This window comes from Ambystoma mexicanum, chromosome 6q (genome assembly GCF_040938575.1).
Source record: "Ambystoma mexicanum isolate Mex_15411 chromosome 6q, UKY_AmexF1_1, whole genome shotgun sequence".
NCBI classification, from domain to species: Eukaryota; Metazoa; Chordata; class Amphibia; order Caudata; family Ambystomatidae; genus Ambystoma; species Ambystoma mexicanum.
The window spans coordinates 1,540,182,422-1,540,203,802 of NC_090937.1; the positions used below are offsets into that span (position 1 = coordinate 1,540,182,422).

At 47.2% G+C, this 21,381-nt stretch overlaps 1 protein-coding gene across 4 annotated transcripts in view; it reads right to left on the reverse strand.

Moving 5' to 3' along the window:
- The window catches only part of SLC4A11 (solute carrier family 4 member 11), a 1,288,767-nt gene that overhangs the window by 1,065,454 nt on the left and 201,932 nt on the right, over positions 1-21,381 (reverse strand). For all 4 annotated transcript variants that reach the window (XM_069632247.1, XM_069632248.1, XM_069632246.1 and 1 more), the window contains exon 3: positions 10,113-10,271. In XM_069632247.1, the coding sequence (XP_069488348.1) occupies positions 10,113-10,271 (159 nt within the window). The remainder of the gene's footprint in view (positions 1-10,112; positions 10,272-21,381) is intronic.

Here is a 21,381-nt window from a genome sequence, read left to right on the forward strand (position 1 = left end):
CCTGTTAAGTGAGAGGGTGGCGTCTATGTATAAACCAAGCGTTTTGACTTCTTTGGCAACTTTGATGGTGTTGCCATCAATGTCAAAGCTGGTGTATTTATGGCCATGTTTGTTGAGATTAGGGGTGGTGCCCAGGATTAGGAGCTCGGTTTTGTCATCATTCAAGCATAGACTGTGGGTGGCCATCCATGCACGGATGATGAGGTATACTCTATTCACCAAGGCCAAATCCTTGTCATAATCTCCAGTCAGCGGTAAGAGGATCTGTGTATCATCCACATAGTTAGTGTAGGTGATACCCAGATCATCGAAAAGGGGCTTAGTGAAGATGTTGTACAAGGTTGGGGATATGCAAGAGCCCTGGGGTACTCCACAAGTGATGGGGATGGGGTCGGCAGATGCTGAAGTTAAGACCTGCATAGACCGGTTGCTCAGGAATTATTGTATCCAGCTTATAGCTTCTTGTGAGAAATGTTCGGCTGAGTCCAGGTGTTTACAGAGGACTTTATGGTCTACCAAACTGAACGCTGGCGAAAGGTCGAGTGAAAGAAGCAGGGCGGTACTTCCATTGTCCCCGAGAGCGTCGATTTGGGCTTTCAGGTCTATCGATGCTGTTTCAGTCCCATGTTGGGGTCTGAAGCCTGACTGGCGGACTACTAAGAGGTGGTTTTGTTCCAAGTGCTGCTGAATTTGGAGGTATGCTACCCTATCTAAGATTATGAGCAGGAAGGGTACAGTGGTGATGGGTCTGTAGTTGGTGGGTATGGCAGGGTCGAATGTTTGTTTTATAAGGAGCGGGAATACCCAGGAATCCTTGAGGTTGCTAGGGATGGTAGCGGTGGAGAAGGAGGCGTTGATTAGCTTGGAGATGAAAGGGGATAAGTCTCTTGCAGCATCCTTGATTATTTGGGACGGGCAGGGATCGCCTTGGCAGTTCGATGGTTTGAGGGTGAGGATGACTTTCAACCTCTAAGATGGATACTTGGGAGAAGCTGAAACGGTGGAATGGTGTGAATGGGAGCGTGGATATGCTGGGTTGTGGGATGGAATTATGCAGGTTGGCTTTTCGATGGTCATTTTATCCTGGAGGGTTGCTACCTTGTTGGCGAGGGCGTTTTGGATATTAGTGCACCAGTTTTTGTCCTTCACACACTTGTCTGGTATTGGTATCAGTGTTTCGATTTCTTTGAGGATTAGGAACAGTTCTTTTATACTTGAATTAGCTTGCAGAATTCTTGTTTTGTAGGATTCTTGTTTAGCTAGGAGTATCTCCTTCTTGTAGTGGGCAGATATGATATTAAGGTTGGATTTGTTGTCGTCCGTGGGTAGGTGTCTCCATATGACTTCACTTTTTCTTTTTTTTTTCACAGATTTGAGGTAGGGGGAGAACCAGGTGTTTAGATGCATTTTAGGTTTGCTCCTGAGTTTGAGCGGGGCAATGGAATCTAGGGTTTCGGACATTATTTTATTGTAATTGTTGATTAGAAAGGAAGGATCGGAAGTTTCTGGGAAGGAGTTTAGAGTTGGCAAGATTAGAGGTACAAGTTTCTCGGCTGTGATTTTATTTTGTTCCTAGTTGGTATAGGGGGGCCAGTGAGTTGTTATTAATGGTTGGTATAGTGGCTCCGGATGAGACTGCAAGGAGGTGATGGTCTGTCCATGATTGAGGTGTGATGGATGTGATGGTGGCATTACAGTTGTAATCGGCCACCCAATCAAGGATTCTGCCTTTGATATGAGTGGGGTGAATTACTTTCTGGTTGAAGCCTAGTTCAATTAGGGTGACTGTGATTAGTGTAGCTTCCTGATCTTTAGGGTCTTTGAAACCTAGGTTGAGGTCACCTAGCAGCAGACTTTGTGAAGAGGTTTTTAAGTCGTCAGAGGATGGTAGACAGATCCTCCTCGAAGTATCCAATGGGGCCGGGAGGTCTGTATAGTAGGTTGATGGTGAGAGTTTGGGAGCCGGAGAGTGGTAGTTTGACGATTAGGGATTCACACGAGTTAATTTCGGGTGAAGAGGCGACTCATGTCAAGGTTGCTTTTGGCAATTATAGCAATGCCACCACAGCATGCCTCTGTTCTGTCTGATCTAAGAATTGTATAATCCTCAGGGACTGCCAGCATAAGGACAGGTCCAGCTGCGGCGTGGAGCCATGTTTCGGTAATGGCTAGGAAGTCAAACTTTTCTAACTCTAGGAGATCAGCTATTTCGGTAGCGTGTGCCACTATAGAACAGGCATTTATTAGGGATCCTTTGAGGTGAGGAGGATTATTCCCTGCTAGTGATATTGGGTGGGTCTGGATGTTTGCTTCACTCTTGGAGGAATTGTTGGAGTTAGAGGATTTTTTTCTTCTGGCAGAGTTTGGGTAATGGATGAGTGAGAGGAGTGGGTTTAGATGGCTGGGGGATGTTTCTGGCATTGGTGCTAGTAGTTGATCTGGCGGGGGGGTCAAACAGTTTGGGGAGTCTAGAGCTGTCTCTCTGGTTTCTAGTGGCAGGACTACAAGGACCGTCCGTTTTGGGTGGGAGCTGGGAATGTGCGTCAGGGGATAGTGTCCATACCTGGCGCCAGTAGTTATCTTAGATACCAACTCTCATGGATACCTCATCTATCAGGGTTGAGTAGTGGGCGGGTGTGCAGTAAGGGCTTGAGATGCAAGCTGTAGAAATCATGTCTAGGATGACCCTTACTAGGACTGTGTAAATGCCTGTAACATACATATGGGGCGGAATAGTTTGGGTGAGCAGTAATTCACGGTGCCTGAAGAGGCTGCTTGTATGGATTGCTGCTAATATAATGGGAGCTTGTAGGTAGGCCTAACGGCTTGTACGAGGTACTAACAGTGGGTAATATGGCGTGATAGGCTGATTTGAGATACGAGCAATGGATTAGTCAAGTACATTTGGGCATATTTGAATGGGCTAGGAGATCGCAAGTGCTAGTAGGGGACTAAGCAAGTGCAGTTTAACATAGTGGGCTGGTCAGGGGTGATCAGTTTCATATGGGGGTCAGTTCAAAAGTGCTAGAAGAGGGCTAGGTAGGCACAGTTAGGCTGGTTTAATATCAAGAATGCTAGCAGTAGGTGGGCAAGCTCAATTGGGTTAGTACAAGTTCCAAGATGCTAACAAAAAGGCTAAGCAGGCATACTCAGGCTAGTTCAAAATCAGGAATGCTAGCAATGGGTGGGCAAGCTCAATAGAGTTAATACATGTTCAAATTGCTAACTGAGTGCTAGGCAGGCATGGTTTGGCTAGGTCGATTGATCATGGCTAGGCAGGCACAATTGGGCATACATAGGCATAACAAAAGTCTAAGCAGTGAGTACTGATTAGAAAGTCAAGAACGCTAGCAGTGGGTGGGCAAGCTCAATAGAATTAATACACGTTCAACATGCTAATAAAGAACACGGCAGACAATTTGGCTGGTTCAAGTTGCTCCTGGTTAGGCCTGCACAATTGGACATACATAGGGGTAACAGAAATATATGCAGTGAGTACTGTTTTAGTTTAGGCAGTTAAGGTACTATGAGCTATAGTAATAGCATTAAATCGGGCAACAGCAGGATCAAGTAAGGAACAAGTTACTTACCTGTAACTGTTGTTCTCCAGCATGGGTCTGGCATGGATTCACATGCTCATGAATATTCCCTGTCGTCAGGCTGGGAATCCTCTGTAAAGAAAAAACCAGTATCAGTTTCGTTTCTGATCTGTCTTTCGTAGTAATAACCAATCACTGGTCTCTGCGTCATACTGACCACAGCCAATGACTGCCCTCTACCTAAGCACCGCCTCTGGCAGCCATCTTCAGATTTGGAAGCACGTGAAGTGGCAGTATGACCAAGTGAAGAGCCGCAGAGGGGTAGGCGGAAGGGTTCGCATGTGAATCCATGCCAGACCCATGCTGGAGAACAACAGTTACAGGTAAGTAACTTGTTCCTTCTCCAGCATGGGGTCTGGCATGGATTCACATGCTCATGAATAAAGAATACGTAGCAGTACACACATGCACAACCACGGGAGGTGGCAAAGGCTCAACAGTAAGCATTACATCAAACTCAACATTAAGCATCTTACCTCCTCACCAGGCTCACCTCAGGCGAACAGGTTGCGCAGCACTGCTTGGCCGACCCTGGACTCCTCCCTGGAATCCCGATCGACGCAGTAGAATTTCGTGAAGGTGTGCGTCGACCTCCACGTAGCAGCCCTGCAGATGACCAGCGGGGGCACCCCAGATAGGAAAACTGTGGTAGCAGCGATCGCTCTGGTCGAATGGGCTCTCGGACGGCCAGGCAACAGTCGGTTTGCCAACCGGTGACAGTGCATGATGCAGCCGGAGAGCCATCTGGAAATGGAAGTCTTCGAGAGAGCCTTCCCTTGGTTCACAGGTCCAAAGTTCACAAACGGCTGTGACGTCTTCCGAAAACTCTTCGTGCGGTCCACGTAGAACTTCAGCGCTCAAGCCACATCAAGCAAGTGCAAAGTCCTCTCAGCCGGCGACGAAGGCGACAGGAAGAAAACAGGCAACACCAAGGGCTCTTTGAGGTGGAAGTCTGACGGCACCTTGGGCATGAAGGAGGGGTGCGTCCTCAGCACCACCCTCGTATCGTGAAAAGTCAGGTATAGAGGTTTACAGGAAAGGGCCTGGATCTCTCCCACTCGTCGTGCGGAGGTGATGGCCACCAGAAATGCTGTTTTCCACAACAGGAACTTCAACGGTGCCGAGTGCAGAGGCTCGAATGGCGCCCCCATGAGCCTGGTCAGCATCACGTTGAGCTCCCACGCCGGGGCCGGAGACTTCACCGGCGGGAATGAACGAAACAGTCCCTTCATAAATTCCTTCACCAGGCTATGAGACCACAGAGATTATCATCCCGTAGTTCTGGTGTAGCGGGAGATCGACGCCAGATGTATTTTGATGGAGGCATGAGCCAGCCCCGCCTTGGCCAGCGACAGCAAGTACGGCAGCACTTGAGGGGCTGTAATCCGCAGAGGGTTAATCTTCTGTGCACGGCACCAGACAGAGAACCTCTTCCATTTGTGGCCATAGCCCTTGAGAGTTGAGGACGCCCTGGCCTTTGCAAGTACCTCCTTGCAATCCGCCAGGATATCATACCCTCCGCACTCTAGTGCTCCAGGAGCTAGGCCAGGCCTGCAAGTTTAGCGACCTCTGGTCATGATGGAGGACGGCGCCTCCTTCTCCGGAGAGAAGATCTGCGTCCGTCGGTAGCTTGAATGGGGGGACGCTGACAAGTCCAGAAGGTCCGAGAACCAGATCTGTCTCGGCCACGCCAGTGCAACGAGTATCATCCTGCACCGGGACCTCTTGAGTTGGTTGACGAGTCGCAGCAGCGGCAACGGAGGGAACGCATACAGGAACAGGCCGTCCCAGGGGAAGGAGAAAGCATTGCCCATGCTCCTCGGCTGGAGAAACCTGCTGGCAAACCTCTGGCATTTTGAGTTTGTCGCCGTCGCGAACATGTCGATCCTGGGTTTGCCCCATCGTCGGAAAAGCCGATCCACTTGGTCTTGATGCAATTCCCACTCGTGGCATGAGCGCAGCTCCCTGTTCATCGAGTCGGCGATGGTGTTCTTTATCCCTGCCAGGTGGAAAGGCACTAGAAACATCCCCTGGGCTACTGCCCAATGCCACAGCTCCTGGGCCTCCTTGGATAGGGCCGGGGACCTGGTTCCTCCCTGCTTCCGTATGTAGAACATCGTGGTGGTGGTGTTGTCGGTGAAGATCCTCACCACGTTGCCCTTGAGGGAAGGGAGAAAAGACTTGAGCCCAGAACACTGCTCGGAGCTCCAGGATGTTGATGTGGAGTGACCTCTCCTCGGGGAGCAAAAGGCCTCTCGCGTGTATATTTCCGGTGTGCGCTCCCCCTCCTTTCAGGGAGTCATCCGTCGTCACAGTTTCCTGATGAGCTGGGGTCTGAAAGTCCGTGCCTGCCGCTGCGAGATGCGCGCGGGCGCCCCACCACCTGATAGCCTGGCGGAAGATCTCGTTGAGAGGGATCCTGTCTTCGAAGCTGCCCGCTGATTGTATCCAATGGGCGTCGAGAAACTCCTGTAGAGGACGCATCCGTAGCCTGCAAAGGCGCATGAGGAAGATGCAAGAGGACATCATGCCGAGGAGGGACTTGATGGATCTCACTCTGGCCACGTCCGTGGTCAGCAGCCGCTGCACCTTGCCCAGGATGGCTTTCGTCCTTTCTTCCCACGGAGAAGCCAGTCGCGCCACCGTATCGAGCTTGGCTCCCAGAAACAGCGCAACCTGCGACGGAACTAAGTGGGATTTTGGGAAGTTGATGGAGAATCCCAGATCCTGGAGCAGTTGGACGGTCCTTGCCGTGTGCTCGATGGCGAGCTCCCTTTTCTTGCCCGGATGAGCCAGTCATCCAGCTAAGGGTAAACATGGATCCCCTGCAGGCGCTGCCACTGGTGCTAGGCACTTGGTAAAAACCCTGGGCGCCGAATTCAATCCGAAGGGCAGGGCCTTGAATTGGTAGTGCCGTCCTTAGACTACGAATCTGAGGAACTTTCGGTGTCCTTTTCGAATGGGGATGTAGAAGTAAGCGTCCTCCAGGTCCAGCAACGATAGGAAGTCACCTGCCTCCAGCTGTTCCAGCACGTGCTGGAGGGTGACCATCCGGAACTTCTGGGCCTTGATGCATCTGTTTAGCCGACGCAGGTCCAGGATGGGGCGCCAACCGCCTGTCTTCTTTCTGACGAGGAAGTATCTTGAGTATACTCCGGAGCCCCGGAGCCTCTTCGGGACGAGCTCGATGGCACCTTTCTTGAGCATCGCCTTTACTTCTAGTAGCAGTTGAGGGACGTGATTTTCCTTCCTGGCCACGGGAGGAATGTGGGGGCACCACTTTAGAAATTCGAGAGTTGCCCGTGGGCCAGGGCATCCAGCACCCAACGGTCGGTGGAGATGGACTCCCACACACTGACAAAGCTCACCAGCTGGCCTCCCACCGGCGTGCTTCGGTGGGGGCCCGACACTACAGCCGGTTCAGTCCTGTTTCGAGGTGGCCTTGCCACCTTGGCCTCCCTGGCGACGGGATCCTCCTGACTTGCCGCGCCATCTGTAGGCTTCTTGAGACGAGGAGCGGGCTGCCTGGCGGTACGTCGAGGCACCACCGCCGAATCCTTTGGAGGCACCTTGCTTGCCTCCGGAGTTCCGAAAGGGCGGTCGTCGTTGCTGCAAGACTCCCAAGGCCCATGCCGTCTCCGTCTCGGCTTTAATGGCCTGCAGAAATTCATCTACCGATTTCCCTAACAGGTTGTTCCCGTCGAAGGGCATGTCCAAGACTCTAGTCTGTCCTGGCGGTTATCCGTTGCCTTGAGCCATCCCTGTTGAAGGCAAACACTGTTGCCCAACTGGTGGAAACCAGTGTCGGCGATGTCCGTGGCCACCGTTATGGCGTGATCCAACGCCACTTCTCCTTCCTGCAGATTCTCCATGGCCTCAGCCCTCTTGTCTGGTTGGAAGTCCAACAGGGGAGCAATCTTGTACCACAGCTCCCGGTCGTAGTGGGCCACGATCGCTAGGGCGTTGGCCGCCTTGATTGGCATCGCCGCCGACGAGTTGAGTCGTCGCCCCATGGCATCCAGCTTCTTTGCCTCGCCGTCCGGTGGGGAGATGGAAGTCGAGGCCGTCGCACCCCGCCACTTTCTTCTTGACCACCGCAGAGACGACCGAATCCGGGGTCGGCTGGTCCCCGAGGCATAGGGGGGACAGAATCGGGGACCCAGTACTACTACTCTTACCGATCCCTCTTGGCAGGCGCCGTGGATGGGTTCTTCAGGACCGCAAGCCCCTCGTCCCAGATATCGTCGAGCAACGGTACCGCGAGGGCCGTCTTTCTCTTGGCCTCCCGCCATTGGTAGAGGAACCCCTCCTTCTGTTCCTCGTGGCAGAGCTGGAAGAGCTTGGATGCCCTGGCAACCATGGCGTGGAAGGAGCCAATTTCGTCGGGTGGAGAGGCCCGAGGGGGTGGTGATGGAAGGTCCATCCCGTCGTCCCCGCCGTCGTCATCCGTCCCAGTCTTTGAATCCGTCGCCGTCTCGTCTCTGGGCTCCGGAGAGGGAGAACGGCTCTACGGGCCCGAGGGCTGGAAGGGGGGGGAAGAGGATGAATTTGCCTCTACTTGTTTGGAGGGCTTCCCAACAGGCCCTGTTCCGTTGGCTCGCCCGTCAGGGTTAGCGGCAACCTGGTCCTTATCTCCATGCATAAGGTTTGGATTGCCATCAAAATGGCCACCGAGCTGTCCTGCGGCTCGGGCATAGGCTGCGTCGGACGAGATGGCTGCTCCTCAACTGGAGCCTCGTCACCACCGTCGCTCTCCTCGATCACTTCCTGAGGATCTCTCCCCTGGGATCGTACCTTCTCGAACCTCTTGTTGAGATCTTTCACAACTTCAACCAGTTCTTCCTCAGAGGCTGTATCCGTGTCCGTAATGGCCATCGGTCCCCCCCCCCCACTTGTTTTTCCAACTGGGCCTTGACAGGGGTCTTGTCGATGGGTTGAAAAGAGGATTCCCTCTAAGGAGGCAGGGAAACTCTGGGCCCCAAGGTCGCCTCCACTGTGGTAGTCTCCACAGGCTTCGCCAGGGTCAGCACGACTCCCTCGATAGAGGCCTTAGCCGGGTGAATCAAGGCCTTCACCACCTTGGGTGCGGTTGAGGCCTTCACCTTGGGGGGAGGGGCAGTGCCTCGCTCTCCCTCAGCTGGTTCCATCGAGATCGGCCGGGACCTCTCCAGAAGCTTACCCGGGTTCTAGGATTTCCTCTTCCCCGAGCCAGAGCGTTGGCTCGCGGTTGATGGCGTCGGTGAAAGCACGCCCTGCCTGGCAGCCAAAGAGCCCGACCCTTCGGTGCTCCCGGTGCCCGTGAACTCGCGGTGCTTTGCCTATTGTTGGGTCCCCGTCACCGGGGCGCCCTCACAGGACTTAGAAGACCGCTCGGACTTCGTCTCACCTGCTGGGCCCTTCTCCAGCCAGCTTGCGAGTCGGAACCGGCAGTCCCTCATGGTCCGTTCCGACAGGTTCTTGCAAAACGCACAGTCCTTTTCCACGTGTCTTTTGTCCTCATGAAGGCAGTAGAGACATATTGAATGCTCATCCTCCTTGAAAACATGGATCCGGGTGTCGTCCATGGATCCGGGTGTCGAACTTCCCTTGTCCTGGGCCATGTCCACGAGGTAGGCCTCAGATCTTCTGGAATCCTCCAAGAAGAGAAACTTCAATGAAAACTTCACCCTTGAGAGGCGTAGGAAAATTCTGAAACGGGTCCCCGTTGATCGGAAGTAAAAGCGGTGGAGCTTGAGGCTCGATTGAACGAAAAAATGAGATTAAACTCTTTGAAAAAACGCAACACGCAGTAAAAGCTCAAGAGCTAAAGCACGAGGACTCCCAGCACTTGAACGTGCGGTAAAAATCTGAGGATGGCTGCCAGAGGAGGAGCTTAGGGAGAGGGCATTCATTGGCTGGGGACAGTATGACCCAGAGACCAGTGATTGGTTACTACTAAGAAAGAGATCAGAAACGAAACTGATACTGATTTTTTTCTATACCGAGGATTCCAAGCCTGATGACGGGGAATATTCATGAGCATGTGAATCCATGCCAGACCCCATGCTGGAGAATGGAATGTTTAATCACTGTTGTAGACCGCATTATAAATATTCAGACTTTAGGTGCAGCCCAAAAAGCAGCACAGAAACCATTGTTTGCAGCTGTCAAAAGGCAATTCAATTCCCAAAATTAAACTGCAATGAAACACATTTAAATATAGTTACATGTTCATTAAATTAACATTACAAGTTACGTGTGTGAATATATAGTCTTTATATACTGAACTCCACCTCCTAATAGCCTTCTAGACCCTGTATCAGATTGCTCTTGTTTAGGGCTTAGCGATTCTTCCCACAATTGGAGCCCTCTACCTGGCCTAGGAATGCCGTGCGGGCAGGTTATTATCCCACAATAATGACCCACTCCCTTGCTCTATGAAAAGGCTTCATTAATGCATACTTGCATATTTTAGGAAAATGATGAATAAATTGCTGTAAACAGTAAATAGGAGTTTTCCAAATAATAACATACCTGCGATACTCTGAGGGACTTCCAAATTAACATTCACGAAAAAACGGATGCTTTCACCAGAAACAATTGAGGACTGCACAGTATCAAATAGTTCGTCTCCTCCACCTCCACCTTCTTCTTTTGCCTCGCAACCATCATCTGTATCACACTTAAGGTAACCTGTAATTAAAGAAGTACACTTTAAAATAACATTCTAGACCTAATCTTCCCATTGCAGACCTAAATTACTCAATCACAGTTTACCCAATTTACAATTCCACCCTCTCCTTATTTCTAAAACTATGTCATTCAAGTATAACAATGGATGACACATGCTCGGTTGATGACATAGTATCACATTTTCAAATGTGAGGACTCAGTGCAAATAAAATATTTCAATTTATTTCATGCAAAATCCTTGATGGAACCATTTTTCAGAACTACCAGCAATTGTTACCTTTTTTGAACAAGAACAGGATAATAGTCAAGAGCCACAAACGTGTAAATTACATTTATTCTGGATCTGAAGAACCTTTTTTTCACATGTTTTTTATTTAAATTTGAATGCAATTGAACATTAGAAGGAAAAAAGTTCCCCTCAATGCAATATCAACATGCAAACAAACCCCTCCCCAAAAATCCCTGCCGTCCCTACAGTTTAGATCAGCCTAGTAAATGACAGTCATTTAAAACTGCAGATTAAAAATGACATCATAGAACACTGCAAACAAATAGAGGGTAGGTACCCTCAGTATTCGAGCAAGAGGACTAGGTATAACTACAAGTTGCCGAAAAGCTCAATGATACCAATAGGGGAAACATCCAATAGCCTAATAATCTGCATGCTTTTTGTCACGTAGGGGACAATAATGTGCCTTTACAGGGTTAGGAAATGGCACACAGATAGTAAAAAAGCATGAAATTCTCATTCGTTACTGTTTCATAATGATAATGACCCACCTTTTAATGTAGCAATCATGAATATTAGTGCCCTTACCTGACCTCCAAAATCTTGCTATTAGTAGGCGTGTAGCAAAGAGACGTTTAGATAAGAGATAGCTATAGACCCTGCTCAATGTAAAAACACATCCACCCTGTATGGCATACATAAGAGTCCGAGGGTCTGTAGTGAACTGAAGCACTGAAAGCAGCAAGCTCAATTACAAGAACCCAAAACATCAAAAGTTGTTTCACCGAATATGTAGAAATGCGCCCACAGCTCTGCATCCGCTCCAACATAATTCACTGTCCTCCTGTAAAACACTTCAAAACTGCCTCAACTCTACACCATGTAAACAGCACCATAAAATCTCGCTCTTTCTGCAGCTTCCATAAAGACTACGCGTGTGCTCTTACAATTATTGTGCCAGGAAGATGGTTCAGGTTCAAAACCTAAATTCGTACGTTAGCCCCGATAGACAAAGATTACCTTAATGAGGACTGTCAGCAATCTTGTTAAATCATTTTTATTAAAAACTACAGATAGGTTAACCACAAATCATGACTGAATATTATTATAAACCACTAGTGACTAAGTTAATAAATCGATAGCAAACATTTTTCAATGCTATAAAAGATATTAAACAGAATGTATCAAGTAAACTCCAGTTGATTTAACAAAAATAACGTATTATTCATTTGGAATCACAAGCCTTCAAAAACAAGTGAAGCATATATATCACTCCTGCCGATGTGGGTGGTCACACGGGCAAAGTTGAGTCTAATCTGCAGAAAAAAATAAATTCTTACCAGCAGTCACTGCCCTATAGTTAAGGTAAAACAGTTACATATGAAATCTAAAATTAATTTCTAACATTTGACAATTTGGCCAAAAAAAAAATTAAAAAAAATAAAAAGTGTTACCTGCCCCCCCAGACTGGAACGTTTTGGCAAGATTTTTTAAAAAAAACAAAAAAAAAAACCCAAAAAAAATGCAGTTTCGTCATGGTCCCCATTCATTTTCCCATAGACAAAAATGGTAAATTTGTGCCCGACTGCACAGCCAAAAACGCTGGATGGAATTGAACCAGGTCTGAAACAACTTGGGCATGAAGTGTGGACTCGCAATCCTTTTGTGGTTATTCCGTCCAGTACTTTATATTTGCCAGAAGTGGGTGCCCCCTTCTCCAAAATAAATTGCTATATCTAGTGTAAACTGAGAAGAAACCGGATGTTTATAAATTAAACAGCAGGCATCTTTTTTTTCCCTCAATGCAACAGATAGATGTGGTTATAGCTGAGGGTGTCGGAAACGGAAAAGAGGAAAAAAGGCTTTTGCAGATCATAAACATGCAAATGCCACCAGGCTAGAGGTTTGGGGAGGCGGGGACGGGCAAGAGGATACCATGTGAAATTTGGGAGCTGTAGGGGGCCTAGGCAACAAGTTTGCAACATGAGGCTCAAACATTTTTCCCATACCCTAGACATAAATAGACATCTCAAAGCAAACTGGGTCACAGAAACAGATTGTTGTGGGGGAAGACGGGAGGTGAAGCAGCCATCAGGGGACTGAGGGTGCAGGCACAAAGGAAGGGGGCACTTGTTGAGGTCTGGGAGGGCGCAAAAGCATATCTTATTTTGGGTCGCTTTTCCGAAATTGGCGGATTTATAACTACACATACCCACGGCTATCTGTAGTCCATTCTAAAATAAGAATCCGGGACGGCAACCCATGCAGTAACCAGTACCGAGCCTGATTCGCTGCAAAGCGAGGAAGTTGACGGCCCGCTCGGGCCATGTTGCCTAATAAATGAGCACAAGTTACAAGACCACTTAGAGCACCATGGCCAGAGCGGGCTGGCGCATTCATCTCATTGAAGCTAAGCAGGCTCGGTCCCAGTTACTGCACAGATGTAAGATAGATCACAGTCCTGGATGCCGTTCGTTTTCTTAGTATTAAATATCTAGTAAAAAAGAAAACACTACAAAAACACACAGCATCTGCATTATTTATTTCTTTTTTCAACCGTGCTACCGTCAGTCCTTGAAGGTATTGCAATCTAAAAGTAAAGCTGCAATGAGACCAACATGAAATGAGGAGCTATATCTGGGCAAGTAGTGCTGATAATACATGGAGAATTGCAAAACCAGCTTGCACGTACGAGGCAAACTAGAAGAACCTGTTGATCTGGTTTAAAGATCTTTTTTGTTCCCAGTGCTCTCAGAGTATTTTATTGCCTTTTGCAAATTGCATTCTGGTATTTGTAGTCTCCGAGTCAAGAAGGGGGGAAGGGGAAAAATACCCCAATTGTACATTTTATACCTAGCATATTTCTATAAGGATTTATCTATTTGAGCGACACTATGGTATGTGTACTTTAAGTTATCTTTATAAAGCACAGTTGTGCACCAGGACCCCCAACTGGCCCATAGAGCTGCGGTTTGCCCAATAGCACTTTAAGATGGAATAGCAGCACCCGTGAGATGGATGGAGATGCAGATTTATACTCAAGCATCAAATCAATAATAACAACTCAACTGTTTGGCAAAGGGGGTCCGTCTAATGACAAGTACAAAAAACGGGGAGTCATATGAACACCAGCGGACGTGTGATCTCTCTCGCTTCACAACTCCAACAAACCTAAAAAAACATAACATTTATACTGAAAACTCGTCATCAGTGATGTTTAAAGTTGGCATGCAATTCTATTGGTTCTAGGAAAGTACCTAGATCTGGGGAAGCTGCCTTCGAACCCACAAAACTCAATGACCCTCCCCATAGGATTCCTATAACTAGGAACAGCATGATCTGTGGGGTTTGGTCTTTCAAAATCCACTTCAGGTGAAGTGTCTAGGCCACTGGCATTTTGGAGACACATCAAAGATCTGTTATTTTGGAATTCGGGTCCCCTAGCTCTTCGGGGACCTCCCTGGTTCCAAACCTAACTCCAGCTGAATTGACATCCTCTTCAGAGGAGTGTTCTTCAAAAATGGATGACATGGATCTGAAAAATTCCTGTCTGGGTTGAGGATGGAAAGCTTTTTCAGGTAAAGAGGGTGGTATCGACTTAGGCATGGGTAATGGCGTCGACTTGGTGATCAGGATTAATGAATGCCTCAATAACAGCGTTGATAAAGGAGCCGCTGGCTTTGACGTTTTCGAAGGCAGCTTCAATACTGTCGAAGAAGGCTTCGATACAGTTAAAGGCGTCAACGCCATTTTCATCAGCGGCTTCGACGCAGTAGTCGTCGACTGCGTCGAGTCCAATTTCGATGCTGATGTCATTTCCGCTACCACAGATTTATGCACCAGAGGTTTTGACTTAGTACGAGGCATCGGGGCTCTTTCCCTTTATGACACTACTCTTTTTCGGCTCTCACGTGTTTAGATTTTGATTTCCCTCTGTCACTTTTAGAGTGGGTGGAGGCATGATCACCACGCGGTAACTTCGAGGGGGTCTGGGCCGCTTTCTCGAATATTTAAAGCATCGAAGCCCTAAAAGCCTCCCATTTTTCTGGGGACTAGTGCTTTGATGGATAAGTTACTCTCCTCTCAGAAGAGGAGAAGGAGGAAGAAGACCTGTGACATCGCTTTGACTTTTTAGTCGAAGACGAGGAGGATTTCCCGGAGTGACTCTTTGATCTTGACCTCCTTGACTCATGTCGAGATGTTCGACTAGATTCAATCTTTTTGAATTTGGGAAGACTTCTAGGTTTCCTCCCCCACTGCCAGCTTACCTCTACGTTCCCTAAGGGCCTTATTGGACATGGTCTGGCAGGTACCCCACTAGTCAACCAGATGGTCTGGGCTGAGGCACCAGAGGCAATTCCGATGGGGGTCGGTTATTGACATTTTCCTACCACACTTCTGAAATTTTTTTAACCCTGTCTTGGGTGTGGTGGGAGTAGATGACGAGGACATAGTCGAGGAAAAATCTGATGTGCCGTTCGTAACACGAAGCAGTTGCGTCAGAAAAACGGAACTGAGGTAACGGGCGCTGCTCGAGCCCTTTATACAGTGGATATCGACGCTTGACAGCGGCTCCCGAGGGACTACGGTTCCGCGGTCTCCAGCACAACGCCCTCTGGTGAAAAGTTTTTCCGAAACAGCAGAGCTGGGATACGAATATCATAAGATGAGGAATACGTGGGAGGACACAATCCCTTTGAATATTCAGTCGAAGATATCTTTGTCGAGTTGCCACTCGTGTTCTTCTGGTAGAGGGTATCTGTCAGAGAATTGAGTTCCCCTGGAACATGTTGAGGGGTTAGGAACATGTTCCGCTTGAGTGCTCACTTCCATATTTTTTGGGATAGCTTGGACAGACTTTGAGCGTGTGCGTCTCCCTGCTTGTTTATGTAGAACCTGGCAGTGATGTGGTGTGTAAGGACTTGCACTGTTTGACCTCTAAGATGTTGTGAAGAGCTTTGAGGACTGCCAAATGTTCCATGAAGTTGGTGTCTTTGGGCTGTAGCACGTGTCCACTGGCCGTGAGATGTGTGGTGAAGGAAGTGAACCCCCCCACCCGGCGAGTGAGATGTCTATAGTTGGGATCGCTTCTGCTGGTGGAACGCAAAAGGGTTTTCCTTTGAGCAGGTTTTCCCTGGACCAATAGCTCTGTACTAGGGTTAGCGAAACAAAAACTAGATCCTCCCACTGACCGCTTGCCGGAGACCACTGTACTCTGCACTGCATTGGGTGCAGGCGCGTGTATGGAACCAAGTGAATGCATGATGCCATCATCCAGAGCAAGTGCATGGCTTTGTGTCCAGTTATCTGGCAAACGGTCTTGCAACAGCATGGTTTGTACTCTCTCATTTGACAGAAAAGCCAGATCCTCCTGTCTTTAGAATTTCTTCCAGAAATTATTTTATTTGCCTGGGGGCTACACTGGACTGCTTTTCGTTGATGGAGAAGCCCACATTGAAAAGCAGGTCTATTGTCTTGTGTATTTTGTTTGCAAATTTGAGATTTCCCAGTGATTAGCCATTCCAGATAAGGGTATACAGGGATTGACTCTGCGCAGGTTTTCAGCCACTACCGCGATCACCTTTGTGAGTTCTCTTGGCGCTGAGGCAATGGCAAAGGGGAGTACCTTGAACTGGTAATGAACTCCCACTATCTTGAACCAGAGATATTTCCTGTGCGTAGGGAGCATTGAAATATGAAAGTATGCATCTTTCATATCTAATGTTGCCATGCAGTCCTGCGTTTTAAGAGTGGGATTACCTCTTGAAGTGTGGTCATGCAAAACTTTTGGGGCTTGACATTTATTTGGAGGGCGCAGATCTAGTACTGGGCGCATGGAAATGTCTTTCTTTAGCACAAGGAAGAACATTGAATAAATACCCTTGTTTACCTGATTTGCTGGGACGAGCTCTATGGCGTCTTTTTCCAGTAGTGTTTTTACTTCTTTTAACAATATTTGACTGGCAGTTTGGTGCCTTTTCTAACAGTTCGGTGCAAAACCCACCCACGACGGTGGCCAACACCAACTTGTCTGACGTTATCCCCTCCCATGTGTGGTTGAAGTGTGAAATTGGACCTCCTACTGGAGTGGCATGTGAGGGGACCTGCAGCTGTGCGTCATTTTTTGGGAGGGGTGGAACCTCTCCCAGGTGAGGTTCTGCCTCTTGCTCTAGAACTTTTAGTTCCTCTTTGAAAGCTAGAAGCGGAAGACTGTCCTTGCGATGGGCTCCAGGTTGAAGACTGTCCACCCTGAGTGTATCCGGAACAGCAGTGAGAACACCCAAAACCTTCTAGAGTGTGAGGAGCCCTGTTGTACGTAGGGCTTGTTACCTGACCAAGGTATTTAGGAGTGTCATTCTCCTCTTGTGTGCTCTTGAGGGAGTCTTCAAAAGCCTTGCCGAAAAGTACATTAGCCTCCCCGAGCATGTTAAGGAGGGAAGCCTGAGTCTCTAGCTTAAAACCAGACTGAGCCAGGAATGGCGATTGAGGAGCAGGCCTTCTGCGATGATGCAGCCTGCACACTGTGCTGCATGGAGATTACTTTTGAGGAAGCAGTTTGATAACTGGTTGCCCCCTGCGATAGTGCTTAATTTTGATATTAAGGGTTCTGGGACCACTTCTATCTGGTGTTCCAAGTCATCCCACTTGTGGCAGCCATGACTAACCAGGAGTGTAGTGTTTGTGATTCTAGCTCGATATGCCGCTGAGAAGGCAACTTTCCTTCTGAAAGTGTAGATTTTCTTGCTTTCTTTGTCTGGCAGGGCTTCAGTCGACGCCAGAGGAGTGCCAGCCCTCTTTCTGGTAGTGGTGACTAGTGAGTCAGGTTTTAGCTGACCCCCTAATATACAGAGCGTCTGTGGGCGCTGGCCTGAATAGTTTCTCAATTCTGGGGTTAACCGCCCTTGTGAGGTTGGGTGCAAGTAGGGAGGGCTGTATACATCTTTGTACGGACTGTAACAGTGGTATAAACCGAGTGGCGGACTTCCGGTCTCCCAGAATGTACTCCACAAAGTCCTCGTCTACTTGAGCCTCTTGGCTGCCCAATACTTTAGTATGGACACCCTTCAGCAGCAGTTCATTGTATTGTAGTTGGTTGTCTACAGGAGACTGCTACTTGCTGGTCTTGGTGGTCTGGTGACTGGATGACGGATGTCATCCTGACTGTATAGGTCCCCTTGAGAACCGGGGTCTTGTGACCCTGAGAGATCCAAATCATACATGTCCTGAGAGGGGTCCTGGTAGGTGGGGGCTGGGGGTCCTAGGGCTGAAGTGCTAGGCTGTGCGTCAAGACAAGCTTTTTTGGCAGGGGGTTGATGTCTTGAATCCCCTGGCTCAGCAAAAACAAAGGTGATGGCTGGAAGGTTTAGACTGAATCTTAACCACTGGCATTGCTCGGGGCAACCCTCCAGACCATCGTTCTTCGCCTGCCAAGCCATTACAGAAAGGGAAAGACCATATGCAAATAAGGCTTGGCCCCACCCCAAAAGGGGAAGTCCAGCCCGAACTGCTAGGTCACATCCCTTCTGCACGAGACCACAAGCATCCCCAAACATGTTTCACCCTTGTTGGGGCACATCAGTGAGGAGTAGCTTGAGTCTCTAGGCCCAGCAGGCATGGGACCCACGTCTGGGCATACCCGTCCCACTCGGGGTGACAAAGCAAAAACAAAGAGACAGGTCCCCAAGGGACGATAGTTCTTCTGGATGCGTGTCCATGAAGTCAAGACATCCTCTTTAAAATTCTGTTAAATTGCTCAGGGGTATAGTAACATGAAGTAGGGAAGCCTGATATGGTATGGGTGGTTTGGGAGGGAGCCTGGTCCTTGTGATGCATAGCCCCCGAATGTGTCTACAGCGGAGGAAGAATCCATAACATGAATGCATGTTGAGGTTGTAAAAAACAAAAACAAAGAGGGGGTGATTATTACTCAATGCTCCTGAGGAGCAAATTGTTCTGGATCAACTACTTGGACACTGCATATCCAAAAGGTTTTAACGAAGAACATTCACTCAATTGTTTCCTACAAGATATCTATCTTTTGAAAAAGGTTTTTGAATTTGACTGTGAATCTGCAACACCTTAATGACTTTAAACCTTTTATGTGATTTTATCCTGGGTACTCTATAGTACTGAACCATGGAGTTTTTTAGTATCTCCCTTCATGTAATATTATCAATATTGTGAATAGTTTACCTCTCTGCATTGCTGACTAGACTATACTTTACAAATTATGTATTCATCTATTTGAATCAAATAACATATGGATAAAAATACCTTTGTTTAATATCTCTGTATCTAAAAATCCTTGTACCTACTTAAATCACGTTCCACAGATATATTGTAAAATAATGTTTATTTATCGTAATAATAAAAAAACAGTCCACACACTGGAAAAAGGCGTTTACGCCAGCCAGCTATCTCTTACATAATCTCTTTGCCATTAGGTTGCGTGACGTGGGACCCTGAAACACCAGTTACCGCCAAACCCTAATATAGACCATCCATACGACTTTGTGTAGACTCTGTAGTGGTTCCCTCTTATTTCTCTCTAATTTCACATCTGTCGCATCTGTTCAGTTCAGATCCCTTTTTTTCATTTACTCGTTACTTTCAGTATTTCCCAACTTATATATATATTTAAAAAAAATAACTATTTTTTTTCTTTGAGTTTTGTTGTTTTCTTCTTAATCCGATTGTTTTTGAATTTATAACATTTAGGGATTACCCTGGAGCATATAGCATTATTGTCCTTCAGGGGCGTTCTATCAGGATGCACATCCGTTTGTTTACCTTTTCTATACAGTCTATCATGGCCACCATATTATCACTGGATAGACACGGTCTGTCCTTTGAGTTTTTGTAGTCCGTGCTTTCTCATTGGATCGCACTGCTCACGTGGAACACATTGCCCTCTTTTAAAATGGTGATTCACGTAGTCATGGTAATGGTGGCCGATGCTTCCGCGTTTCCTGTTATACAGCTTTCTCGATCCTACAGGTAATATCTATCGTAGTCAGTACTGAACGATCAGGATTCTAGGGGCTCCCACCTAGCCCTATTCCTATTACCTCGTTTTTTTACCCCATCTCTTATTATTTTAGCTTGGAAGTTGAAATATCGACCTGTGACTGCAGAAATTACGATATCGATCGTTGACTGCAGAAATTACGGCACGCAAATAACCATGGTTTTCCTGGTGGATTTGCGGATGACTGCATGACACGCTAGATCTCATTTGTTTGTACTATTTTCGGTACGTTTAAATGTATTATTTTTTCTTCATAATCTTTCTTCATCTATCATCTTTACCTACATTTTTGTCCACTATATTGATCCTGGTTATCTGAATTATTCCGCTCTAGACATTACACGCTACGCGGACGGTCGCCCACAACTATTGGTGACTACTTAATACCTCCTCATCCGACTGAACTCGTATACTACACAGCGGAAGTCATTAGTATCTGGTTGATAGATCCATTTTTATAAAGACCTTGCCTTGTACCTGCCTAGAGATCCCTTCCCCCCGTGTTTGGTATGAATTAGTTATCTGTACATACACGATTACGTGAACTTTTGACACTTATTGGCATTTTTTGTTACTTTTTACTACGTTTTACACGATTCTTGAAACCAATGTCCGATCTATTTCAAATATTCCTTTCCAGATTGAGCTATCTCCATTAAATACTGATCGATTGGTCACCATCATTCATTCTTTGAAGCCGCCTTCTGCACTCAAGATACGCACTACCACTGGTTTTCTTTGGGGCATTAGAAATTGCGCTCACTACATTCTACTTCATCAGGTAATTCCGACTTACTGTTTCTATCTTTCTCCACTCTGGATATTGGGGAAGGCGGATGGGGAGTCATATTGCGTCTCTCGCCACTTAAGCGGCATGCTCCTATCTAGGGGCGCTCATTTGTGAATTATTGTTTTGACTGGTCTTTTAGAACTATTATGGTCCTTATAAACTTTGAAATACAAATTGATGTGGATGTGAATATATTAACATTGTGTTGATTGTAACCTTAGAAACAGTTATTTTGTTATTTAGAGATTCTTCAACGTTTTAGGAATCATTCTTTAACATCTTAGGAATCACTGTATAATATTTTTGGTCAAACTTTGTTTTTTATAATATGTATATTTGTTTATAGTCTGTTTAGGCCTAAGAAGAAGAGGAGTCCATCCTCGAAACGCGTCGCCAATTGAAAGCAGACTAATGGCAACATTTCCTCAATTTATTTTCTTTCTCTGTAACAATAGTGATTATTTTTGTCTTTGTATTCAATGCGCAATCTAATCCAAAACAAAATATATACACTTGTGTTTTTATAAAATTGGTTTTGTTTGAATTTCATTATTTATTCATGGACATTATTACCTTAATGTTATAGTAGTTGGTTTAGCCAACACATAATGGTGTGCAGGGGACGGGAGGGTTGAAAAGCTTGAATCTTCTCTTTCTCTATTTTTGTTGTGTGGAGGTCTTGTGCCAGGATCTCAGTTCCTCCCCCGCACCTGAAAACTTAATTGAGAACTTCATTTATTACCTTCTAAAGTCGAACACATTAGGTGTGCACCTATTACGGTATTCTTGTTATGAATGCATTTGAGGACAAAGGCGTCGAGGAATTTCGACTTTTTCAGTGACTTTGTTTTTAACAGGGTAGCAGGGGCGTCTCTTAATTAGTTATTGCATTTTCGGCATACATTTAGGGGACATAGATGTGCCTTTCACCGCCTGTTCTTCTGCACGCGAAAGGAGGGCCTTTTTGTGCGCTGTGTCCGAACCGATTTTGGGTGCTGGTTTCGGAGGCCTGTCGTGAGGCGAAAGCATAAGCGATGGCCCAGAGGACAGGGTAGATCGACAG